Source organism: Liolophura sinensis, chromosome 9 (assembly GCF_032854445.1).
Source record: "Liolophura sinensis isolate JHLJ2023 chromosome 9, CUHK_Ljap_v2, whole genome shotgun sequence".
Lineage (NCBI taxonomy): Eukaryota > Metazoa > Mollusca > Polyplacophora > Chitonida > Chitonidae > Liolophura > Liolophura sinensis.
This window is the reverse complement of record NC_088303.1, coordinates 16,817,923-16,831,246: the sequence shown is the minus strand read 5'-3', so window position 1 is coordinate 16,831,246 and position 13,324 is coordinate 16,817,923. Positions and strand designations below refer to the sequence as shown.

At 39.8% G+C, this 13,324-nt stretch overlaps 1 protein-coding gene across 1 annotated transcript in view; it reads left to right on the top strand.

Moving 5' to 3' along the window:
* The window catches only part of LOC135475153 (uncharacterized protein F13E9.13, mitochondrial-like), a 28,691-nt gene that overhangs the window by 3,079 nt on the left and 12,288 nt on the right, over positions 1 to 13,324 (top strand). The window contains exons 2-3 of the mRNA XM_064754927.1: positions 6,328 to 6,410; positions 11,995 to 12,181. Coding sequence (XP_064610997.1) covers positions 6,328 to 6,410; positions 11,995 to 12,181 — 270 coding nt within the window. The remainder of the gene's footprint in view (positions 1 to 6,327; positions 6,411 to 11,994; positions 12,182 to 13,324) is intronic.

The following is a 13,324-nucleotide window of genomic DNA, read 5'->3' as shown; positions in this document are numbered from 1 at the left end:
AATATTCTTTACGACATAAAACACCAATCAAATAAATAAATAAATATTTGCTGTAGATATTGGAAGATTTATATTTATATATATGAATAGCTCAGAGATATGTTTATGTTTATTATTTGCTTTTTGGAATTGTACCTGGCTATGCAGATTAGGTATTATAACATATCTGCAATCACATAGGTGAAATGGTTGTATGTGCTGTATAAAACATCAATAAAATAAATAAATAAATAATGGAAAAATTGTTTGAATAAGTCTTTTTATATGAATGAACAAGTTTCACAACATTTACACATCATTTACACTCTGGAACTTGCCAATGATAGGTATCCAGTCTTGTATGACTGATGGGCCTCTCACAAAAATGGGAGTCAGCTGACTGAGAGACTTTATGACGGACTTCCAGTACCCCTCAAATGATCAGAAATTACACAGCTCCCTTAGCTAAATACATCAGAGTGGTGAATGTCATTTAGAAAGTGGATTTTTAAGTAACAGTATTATCGTTATTAGGGATTCCACTTTCTGGAGGAAGGCACATTGGATGAGTGGTCTGGCAGGTTGACATGTATTTGCTGGCTGACTCTGAGGTCAGTGATTCAAAACCTGGAGTGGTCTCAGCCAATTTTCAGCACTAGAGTCTGTGCTGCAAAAATGTAATCCCCCAAAATGATTATACTCTCACTTAGCAAACAAGTGAACGAAGAAATCAATTTTATTTGATCTCGATAATATGGCTGTTTATTGATGGGCCACAAGCCTTCAATTAGTACCTCAAGCCCAGTCTGACCAATTTAATCTAATGTAATGTATTGGTGGGGTTTTACGTCATATTTAACAATTTTTCTGTAATATGACAATTCGTTAGGTGTGTGTACATATACTGTGTCTTCTTGTGGCAGGGCGAGACCATGCTGCTAAAGTGCTGGCGCCACTGAAGTATCATGCTGAAGACACCAGACATATGACACCCCACCCAGTCACATGATACTGACACAAGTATCATTTGTAAAGTATCATTTGTAAGGTCTTTGGTATGACCTGACCCAGGCTTAATCCCGGGCTTCCCGACTTCGAGGTGGACACTGTAAGAGTTAGGCCACCAAAGCGGTCAATTTGACCCTTGAGGTCACATGCTTCATTTCCCACTTCCCACTTCCCATTGGCTGAGCTGTCAGACAATTGTATGATTTTTTCAGGGCTCTACCCTGATTTCCCCACCCACAACAATGGCTTCTGTCGTACTGATAGACAGGAAAGACCACATCAGAAGAAGAATTAGAGCAAGGCAATTTGGTTATGGAGGACGCCTTTTTGTCCCTTGAACCCGATTTCATTTTGCTGATGCTACATCAAGTTATTAACATCAGTATACAGTGCATGTATATTAAATATAATGTACTAATGTTAATAATGCAATATTGATGCTAGTATCTGCATTAACTGAAATGTCGTGTATAATAAATAAGAAGTTATTATCCAGAAGCAAATGCCTTGTTCTGACTGGAAATATGTTTGAGTACCCTGTAAAACAGCTCAGTTGTTCCCATTCCTGATATAGATGCATGGCATTCTTTGTGTAAGCAAAATATTTATGAGTATGACATTAGACCTATCAAGCAAACAATAACACAGTATGTAGTCAAATGCATAAAGAAGTGAGTATACATATGCTGTACTATTCAATATTTCAAGTAGAGCTCTTAACCCCCTGTCAAACTTGATTGGTCATTTTGTGTTGTTGTACCTTGAACATTTGATGATGTTTTTGCGATTTCTTTAATACCCAGCCTCAGCTTCAGTACGATTTGTTCTGAACAAGTGTGTTTGAATAGACATCAAAAGCGGGACTTTATTTTATCAATATATGTTCTGTTTTGTTCATGGCACGTTGAGTTCAAACCTGCCATGCGTGAGGAAATGAAAGTCGAAGGTCATTTCAGGGTGCCTGGCTTGATCAATAAAGGTACATGTAATAGTGTATCAGTGAGAGAAGAGACAGTGTAGGCTTTGACTGTAGTGGCAATGGTACATGTAACAGTGTATCAGTGAGAGAAGAGACAGTGTAGGCTTTGACTAGTGGCAATGGTACGTGTAATAATGTATCAGTGAGAGAAGAGACAGTGTAGGCTTTGACTGTAGTGGCAGTGGTACATGTAATAGTGTATCAGTGAGAGAAGAGACAGTGTAGGCTTTGACTGTAGTGGCAATGGTATATGTAATAGTGTATCAGTGAGAGAAGAGACAGTGTAGGCTTTGACTGTAATGGCAGTGGTACATGTAATAGTGTATCAGTGAGAGAAGAGACAGTGTAGGCTTTGACTGTAATGGCAATGGTACATGTAATAGTGTATCAGTGAGAGAAGAGACAGTGTAGGTGTTGACTGTAGTGGCTGTGGTATATGTAATAGTGTATCAGTGAGAGAAGAGACAGTGTAGGCTTTGACTCTAGTGGCAATGTTACATGTAATAGTGTATCAGTGAGAGAAGAGACAATGCAGGCTTTGACTGTAGTGGCATTAGTACATGTAATGGTACATCAGCGAGAGAAGATACAGTGTAGGCTTTGACTGTAATGGAAATGGCACGTGATAATGTATCAGTGAGAGAAGAGACAGTGTAGACTTTGACTGTAGTGGCAATGGTACATGTAATAGTGTATCAGTGAGAGAAGAGACTGTAGGCTTTGACTAGTGGCAATGGTATGTGTAATAATGTATCAGTGAGAGAAGAGACAGTGTAGGCTTTGACTGTAATAGCAATAGTACATGTATATTACATCAAGCTTTGACGGGAAGTCTTTGATTAAAAAATGGGGACTCATTAACCAAGTGGTTAGCATGCTAACATGTTCTAACATAATGACTCAGTCGTGTCTCGGTCACCAATGGTCTAAAATTAAACAATGGTAGCATTGTCTAAAATCAACTCTATTGTAAAATTTAGGATTCTTCTCAGTTACTTGAATTTAAGTACAAGTAAGTTGTACAGAAGTCTGGAAGGTGATAACCATACTGCTTCATTGTGACATTCACACACAAAATAGGACAAAATGTTGCCTGACCCACCCTTCATTGTGACATTCCCACACCATACAGGACAAAATGTTGCCTGACCTACCCTTCATTGTGACATTCACATATCATATAGGATAAAATGTTGCCTGACCTACCCTTCATTGTGACATTCACACACAATACAGGACAAAATGTTGCCTGACCCACCCTTCATTGTGACATTCACACACCATATAGGACAAAATGTTTGCCTGACCCACCTGTTGTGACAAAACATACAGGACACTGGACGATGACTGGGTGACCACCCACCCTTCATTGTGACATTCTAACTCCATACAGGATACATTGATGACTGGGTGACCACCCACCCTTCATTGTGACATTCACACATAATACAGGACACATTGATGACTGGGTGAACACCCATCCTTCATTGTGACATTCACACATAATACAGGGCACATTGATGACTGGGTGACCACCCATCCTTCATTGTGACATTCACACATAATACAGGACACATTGATGACTGGGTGACCACCCACCTTTCATTGTGACATTCACACATAATACAGGACACATTGATGACTGGGTGACCACCCACCCTTCATTGTGACATTCACACAACATTCAGGACACATTGATGACTGGGTGACCACGCACCTTTCATTGTGACATTCACACATAATACAGGACACACTGATGACTGGGTGACCACCCTCCATTCATTGTGACATTCACACATAATACAGGACACATTGATGACTGGGTGAACACCCACCCTTCATTGTGACATTCACACATAATACAGGACACATTGATGACTGGGTGACCACCCACCCTTCATTGTGACATTCACACATAATACAGGACACATTGATGACTGGGTGACAACACACACTTCTTTGTGACATTCACACATAATACAGGACACATTGATGACTGGGTGAACACCCACCCTTCTTTGTGACATTCACACATAATACAGGACACATTGATGACTGGGTGAACACCCACCCTTCATTGTGACATTCACGCATAATACAGGACACATTGATGACTGGGTGAACACCCACCCTTCTTTGTGACATTCACACATAATACAGGACACATTGATGACTGGGTGACAACACACCCTTCATTGTGACATTCACACATAATACAGGACACATTGATGACTGGGTGAACACCCACCCTTCTTTGTGACATTCACACATAATACAGGACACATTGATGACTGGGTGACCACCCACCCTTCATTGTGACATTCATGCATAATACAGGACACATTGATGACTGGGTGACCACCCACCCTTCATTGTGACATTCACACATAATACAGGACACATTGATGACTGGGTGAACACCCACCCTTCTTTGTGACATTCACACATAATACAGGACACATTGATGACTGGGTGAACACCCACCCTTCTTTGTGACATTCACACATAATACAGGACACATTGATGACTGGGTGACAACACACACTTCTTTGTGACATTCACACATAATATACGACACATTGATGACTGGGTGACCACCCACCTTTCATTGTGACATTCACACATAATACAGGACACATTGATGACTGGGTGACCACCCACCCTTCATTGTGACATTCACACATAATATACGACACATTGATGACTGGGTGACAACACACACTTCTTTGTGACATTCACACATAATACAGGACACATTTATGACTGGGTGACCACCCACCCTTCATTGTGACATTCACACATAATATACGACACATTGATGACTGGGTGACACACACACTTCTTTGTGACATTCACACATAATACAGGACACATTGATGACTGGGTGACAACACACACTTCTTTGTGACATTCACACATAATACAGGACACATTGATGACTGGGTGAACACCCACCCTTCTTTGTGACATTCACACATAATACAGGACACATTGATGACTGGGTGAACACCCACCCTTCATTGTGACATTCACGCATAATACAGGACACATTGATGACTGGGTGAACACCCACCCTTCTTTGTGACATTCACACATAATACAGGACACATTGATGACTGGGTGACCACCCACCCTTCATTGTGACATTCACACAACATTCAGGACACATTGATGACTGGGTGACCACCCACCCTTTATTGTGACACACTTACAGACATTTACAGACACACTGGCCCAGAAGTTTAGCATGAGTGAGATTGTGGGATTATGTTGCAGGTGAAATGGCCCAAAAGTTCCGCATGAGTGAGATTATGGGATTATGCTATAGGTGAACTGAAGTTCCGCATGGATGAGATTATGAGATTATGTTACAGGTGCACAGACCCTGAAGTTCCTCGTGAGTGAGATAGAGTAATTATGTTACATTTTCACCAGCCCAGAAGTTCTGCTTGAGTCAGATTGTGTTATTATCTTGCAGGCACACTGGCCCAAAAGTTCACACTGAATGAGAATGTATTAGTTTGTGGCAGGCACACTGGCCCAAAAGTTCACATTGAATGAAACTGTATTATTATGTTGCAGGCACACTGGCCCAAAAGTTCACACTGAATGAGACTGTATTATTATGTTGCAGGCACACTGGCCCAAAAGTTCACGCTGAATGAAACTGTATTATTATGTTGCAGGCACACTTGCCCAAAAGTTCACACTGAATGAAACTGTATTATTATGTTGCAGGCACACTGGCCCAAAAGTTCACACTGAATGAGACTGTATTATTATGTTGCAGGCACACTGGCCCAAAAGTTCACACTGAATGAGACTGTATTATTGTGTTGCAGGCACACTGGCCCAAAAGTTCACACTGAATGAAACTGTATTATTATGTTGCAGGCACACTGGCCCAGAAGTTCTGCGTGAGTCAGATTGTGTTATTACGTTGCAGGCACACTGGCCCAGAAGTTCACACTGAATGAGACTGTATTAGTATGTGGCAGGCACACTGGCCCAAAAGTTCACACTGAATGAAACTGTATTTTTATGTTGCAGGCACACTGGTCCAAAAGTTCACACTGAATGAGACTGTATTATTATGTTGCAGGCATACTGGCCCAAAAGTTCACACTGAATGAGACTGTATTATTATGTTGCAGGCACACTTGCCCAAAAGTTCACACTGAATGAAACTGTATTTTTATGTTGCAGGCACACTGGCCCAAAAGTTCACACTGAATGAGACTGTATTATTATGTTGCAGGCACACTGGCCCAAAAGTTCACACTGAATGAGACTGCATTAGGTTTTGCAGGCACACAGGGCCAAAAGCTCAAACTGAATGAGACTGTGTTAGTATGTTGCAGGTACACCAGCCCAGAAGTTCAGTATGAGTGAAATCGTTGAGAAAGCTTGCCAGGAAGCCAGTCTCTATCAGCAATGTGGGGTGGTAAGTTAGAATCCTCCTACTTCACTAAACTTCTTCCTTCTTTCTCAGTAAATTTTAGTGATGGAGCACATATTCATAAGATATTTCTCACACACGTATATGGAGGCAGTGCGTATGTGGTGTTGGGTTCAAGGAGGAGGTGAAGTGGTGTCTGGGTGACACAACTGCCTGGTAAAGATCTGCGATCTCGATAGATCGAGATCTGGGTGACACAACTGCCTGGTAAAGATCTGCGATCTCGATAGATCGAGATCTGGGTGACACAAATGCCTGGTACAGATCTGCGATCTCGACAGATCGAGATCTGGGTGACACAACTGTCTGGTAAAGATCTGCGATCTCGATAGATCGAGATCTGGGTGACACAAATGCCTGGTAAAGATCTGCGATCTCGATATATCGAGATCTGGGTGACACAACTGCCTGGTACAGATCTGCAATCTCGACAGATCGAGATCTGGGTGACACAACTGTCTGGTAAAGATCTGCGATCTTGATATATCGAGATCTAGGTGACACAAATGCCTGGTAAAGATCTGCAATCTCTATAGATCGAGATCTGGGTGACACAACTGCCTGGTAAAGATCTGTGATCTCGATAGATCGAGATCTAGGTGACACAGCTGCCTGGTAAAGATCTGTGATCTCGATATATCGAGATCTGGGTGACACAACTGCCTGGTACAGATCTGCAATATCGACAGATCGAGATCTGGGTGACACAACTGTCTGGTAAAGGACTTAATTTTGCTGTAATCCATGAATTCTCCTGGGCTCAGGCCGGTTTTCTCCCAACATAATGCTGGCCGCTGTTATAAAAGCAAAGTATTCTTGAGTACAGCATTTAACACCATCAAGTAAATAAACAAATAGTAATCCATCCATGCAGTCTGTCTTTTAATTGCCCAGAGACTCAAGGTATTTGTTGCATCCTAGACTCAATCAGGTAGTTTCACAATTTTCTCCTCCACGGTTCTGAAAGCATAAATTGCAAATAGAGGTTGACAGCATCCATGGGAAGATCACATGCCTTCTGCCAGTATACACATACAGGTTGAACAATGGCTGAATGTCTATGCCTCACACATGAGAAAGTATGTCAGTTCCTGCCAAAGGCCAGTGGTTTACTCTGGACACTCTGGTTTCCTCCTCTCCTGAACCTGATCACAGTTTTAAAAGTGGAAAAGTCTTGAGTTGGCTGTTGAACACCAACCAAGCAATCAATCAGTCAGATCTACTTGGTCCTTTATTAGCTGTCCCAATAGTAATTTACTGCGGTAATTTTTTTATGCTTTTGCATGATTTCAGTAACATATTTTTTCAAGGTCTTTGTAATGATTAAGATACATTTAGACTAAATAAATCTACCTCTTCCTCTGGTGTCTCCACCACCTTGTACAAATCAATATTCTTCAAGGCCTATGTGTCACAAGATGTCAGATAGACACCCTGAGGATGACCACAACTTAGTATGATGGAGACAAGGATTGTGTTACTTTGTGATGCTGTAGGACATTACAAGATATAGTCTGCAGTATGGTAGGCTGGTAATTAATTGTTAGTGTAATAACCCTGGTGGTGGGATGACACCTTGTGGAACACCAGCAGTGATGTTCAAGGTGACAATTCACTGTGTGTGTCAGATAGCAGACTGCTCCTCCTCTCCTAGTCCATCTGCCTCAGACCCCATGAGAGCTCTGAAGGTAGCTCAGAATGAAATACTGGTAATCCTCACAAAAGGGGAAGCATTGTTTGTATAAGAGACATAAACAAACTTCTAAACCTTGTTCAGGGTTTTTTTTACTCTGTTATTTTAAAGTATTCCTTGAATGGTCAATTTCAACCTTAAAATGTCATTTATGGTAAAACGCTGGTAAAAGTTATTATTTCCAACTTCTTTAATAGGTACTACTCTTCACACTGGCCATTGTGTATGTTACTCACCTATATACATGTATGATATAGCAAAATATTCAGTAGTTTTTATCCCAAGATTTTCTAACTGTACAAATGAACTTTTTTAATTGCATGTTTCTAAATTACATTTTTTCTTCTTTTGCCTTATATTATTTGATTGTTTACAATTAGTAATATTAGTTATTAATTTTTTACTTTTGTTGAAAATGTGTAAGTCCCTTATACTTTCTTATAAGAGTTGCATACATGTAGCTGCAACGAAGTTTTTGTGAATTGTATCTGTAGTTGGTTGTGTGCCATGTGTTAAGAGTTGCCCTCTTCACAACTTCATCCCTAAGGCTTGTAACTAGTACTCATCTGGACATAGGCTTGCATAATACCCCCCCCCCCCCCGACCAGGGCACAATGTGACCCCAGGGAGAGCCTGAAGGGGTAGTGAACTCTAACTGTCAGGTGCTACATGACAGTGCCAGGATAATCAGTCTACTTATCTGAAGTAAACCCAGTGATGTGCTATTGATGTACCAGGTGGAGCAAGAAGCTGTGCTGAATTAAAAGTGTTAAACTGGGGAAGTCATCCACATGGCATGACTGGGATTGAGGATTGTAGTGGTTTAAGTACACCAATTGAAAATTCAAATCATTTATTAACACATGAATATAACTTTACTCCAAATTTGGTAGTACCCGTACATGTAGTGTCATATCACAAAAATGGGATGAGTTTTGGTAGTACACGTACATGTAGTATCATATCACAAAAATGGGATGAGTTTTGGTGGTACACGTACATGTAGTATCATATCAAAAAAATGGGATGAGTTTTGGTAGTACACGTACATGTATTGTCATATCACAAAAATGGGATGAGTTTTGGTAGTACACGTACATGTATCATATCACAAAAATGGGATGAGTTTTGGTAGTACACGTACATGTATCATATCACAAAAATGGGATTAGTTTTGGTAGTACACGTCCATGTAGTATCATATCACAAAAATGGGATGAGTTTTGGTAGTACACGTACATGTAGTATCATATCACAAAAATGGGATGAGTTTTTATTTTTATTTTCTTCTCTTTTCTTTTTTAAGTTGAGTTTGAATTGTCACCTCTGATATGCACATATATGACCTTTTATTGTAATTCTTTATTTGTTTATTGAGGATTTCCCACAGATCTATAGCCACGAGGGGATCTCCTCAACAATAAAATCAACCTATATATATAAAATAACATAGACAACAAAGAGAACAAACGACATGTACATGTACAGAATAAAGTGATGGGAACAAAGAAAGATCAAAATCAAATCATATTACCGCTGGGCTTGGATGGTGAATCTATTGGACTTGATTATAAAATTATGTACAGATTTTAAGGTCAACTGATTATTATTCACGCTTAGTTCAGGTGAGCCAAATAAGAGTAAAGTACAAATGTGTTTAGAACAACTAGTCAAAAATACAGAAGGGTGAACTCCAGGAGATATAATTCTAAAGATGCTTTTTAGCATGTGCTTTCTATGAGTGGCATATGCATCTAGCAGGTGAAGATAGGCGCTGACACGTCTGAGGTATACATGTATGTAGACCCCCCGTATAGAGATACAAGAAGTTCACATTTCTACAATTGTTATAATTAAAAATGAGATAAAAAGAAGCAGTTATTTCAATGACTTGGCAGAAATGCTTTCTGTAATTATGGCACCTGTTTAGTGCATGCATCATCGCTTTACCCATCAGTGAAACCTCTTGAAAGTAATTTAAACAAAAAGGGTGGAAATTGAGTATCTGTTAATTAGCTGTAGAAGTGTGTGTGTGAAAGTCACTTCACCACATTACTGATGGACCTTATCATTAGTTGTGTTACTCAAGTGGAATTAAAATCCCAAACACTGAGGGGACACCTACTTCTGCATCCTTCATTAGGCCCAGATGCTTGGGGGCAATTAGCTGTTCAGTATGACACTGGGTTATGTATGGTACCAGGGTCTTACATAAGTTACACAGAGATCTCTATCTTCAGCATCATTTGGTCACAGCCCCACATGTTGCATAGTGGTGGGAACTGAAATTGGTGCAGGCCAAAAACAAATTTGGTTTTGCTTGACTTCCAATCATTTTTGGCTGGTTTTGTCAGGTATGTGGTGACTCATTGTAGCTTTTTCATGCCTCTTTTCAGTTCCACGCCCCCACACATAAACAGATAAGCCATCAAATAAAAAAAAATGCATGCCATCGTCTTTATATAATTTTTACAAATAGTTCACTTGTACATGTAAATAGCTACATATTTGTAAATTAAATCAAATAATAACTAAAGAAATGGTATGTCAGGTACTACATATACATCAACTATTACATTATTCTCTTATTAAAATCTCTCGCTGAACTATTCAATCATTTTCCAAGTGAGAGCTGATCGTGGCCTACTGATTAAGGCACTTGTCTGTCAGGACACACAAGGTGTGGTTTCAGGCCTAGCATTGAACAGGGAATTTTGGTAGATTCCCCCATTCTCACTGCTTGTGGGATCTTGCTGACAGTATTAGATGACACTTGTGTGGATAGCCATGTGTGCCTTATAATGTTCCACCAATATGGTGTATATATATACATCTGTATGGTAGACATACACATTCAGTTATACACTGTAGATCTTCAAAATTTACAACCTCTAAATTGCTTTTGCGGTGGAATTTATGCTTACATTATTATAAAAATGACAGTAAAATGATTCCTTTGTGTCACTAAAGATGCACGCTTCATAAAACTGTACAGATTATTTCTCTACACACCATAGTACTCTGAGAATGTTTCCAAATATTGGTCACAAAGGCGGTTGAAAACGTTGAAGAATTATGGTACTTAAGCTTACAAACTAGACTATATCATTTAAAAAGGTAGTTAAGTAAATGGCAAGTGTTTACTTGTAGCTTGAGGTGGCTACTTTAACCCTTAGACTTTTGTCAGCTTGTGAAAAAAAACTTGAATGTCATCTGGGCAGATTTGCCTTCCATGAGTACATGTATCACTGTAACATGTGTTGAAGTGATTATGTCCTGTGTGAGTCTACACACTTCATGCACTGTAAGCCTGTAAGCCTCTGTGTGTCTGTGTTGGGGGTGGGGCATGCTGGTATCTATTAGAGGCTGTTTTCTACATGTGGCCTACTGACCCAGTGCCTCCACTTTTTCGGAATGATTTGTCTGGGTTATTACGACATGTACTTACATATGCATTATTGGAAATGTGGTGACTAAATGGGTCTGTTCAGCTGAGCTGGATTGGTGTACCTACCAGTACACTGCAAAATAAACTAGTAGATGGTCTTTAATATAGGCATACTTTCATAACTACACTCGCATATGTGTGCATTAGGCCCAATCATTTATAAATTATTTCAGCCATTCATGTAATTTGTACCTTCTCTTTGGAATGTTTGAGTACATACATGTATATAATCAAAAATGAAATAAATAAATCATTAAATAAATAAATAAAGCAGTCTTTTTTATGGTGATAATTGAAGATCGATATATATATATAACAAATAAAAATGGTCCTCTGAAAATGCATTTTTACATACTAGACTGTAGGTGAAATATGGAATTAAGCTGTTTATGTCTTGATTTCAGATTTTGATTTTGATTTATTTCTAGGATGCGGTATTGGTGGAGAACATGCATGACATGCCGTACTTACTCACTGACAGGGTAGGACCAGAGATAACTGCTGCCATGACAACCATCTGTTACAGTGTCCGCCAGGTTTTCACAAGAGGTCCAGTAGGAGTTCAAATCCTGGCTGGGGCAAACAAACAATCTCTGGCTGTGGCACAGGCTGCAGGTAAACATCTACATGTAAATGGTCTCCATGTGGGCTGATATGTAAAATGTAAGTGTAGGGTTACCACATCATGGGCTCACATGTACAAGTATATGGTCTCCATGTGGCCTCACAAGTACATGTGAGTTATCTCCATACGGGCTCACATATACTTGTTTATTTATTTGATCGGTGTTTTATGCCGTACTCAAGAATATTTCACTTATACGACCATGGCCAGTATTATGTTGGGAGAAAACTGGGCCCAGGGAAACCCACTATCATCTGCAGGTTGCCTGCAGACCTTCCCACTTGCAGCCAGAGAGGAAGCCAGCATGAGCTGGACTTGAACTCACAGAGACCACATTGTGAGAGTCGCCTGGGTCATTGAATGGCGCTGGCGTGCTAACCAACTCAGCCACGGAGACCCCCACACATTTTATTTATTTATTTACTTGATTGGGGTTTTACGCCGTACTCAAGCATGTTTCACTTATAAGATGGCAGCAAGCTATTGGGAGGAACATGTAAGTTATTTCCAAATAGACTCACATGTAAGTGCATGGTCTCACCTACATGTATATAAGTAGATGTAAGTGGTTGTGTATAGAAGAAAGTTTCCTCCATATTATTGTGGCTTATTAGTAAGATCACATATACAAGTAAATGGTCTCACAGAGTCACATATAGAAGTAAATGGTCTCCTCACTGAGTCACATATACAAGTAAATGGTCTCCTCACAGAGTCACATATACAAGTAAATGGTCTCCTCACTGAGTCACATATACAAGTAAATGGTCTCCTCACAGAGTCACATATACAAGTAAATGGTCTCCTCACAGGGTCACATATACAAGTAAATGGTCTCATTACAGGGTCACATATAGAAGTAAATGGTCTCCACACAGGTTCACATATACAAGTAAATGGTCTCCACACAGGTTCACATATACAAGTAAATAGTCTCCACACAGGTTCACATATACAAGTAAATGGTCTCCTCACAGGTTCACATATACAAGTAAATGGTCTCCACACAGGTTCACATATACAAGTAAATAGTCTCCACACAGTTCACATATACAAGTAAATGGTCTCCACACAGGTTCACATATACAAGTAAATGGTCTCCACACAGGTTCACATATACAAGTAAATAGTCT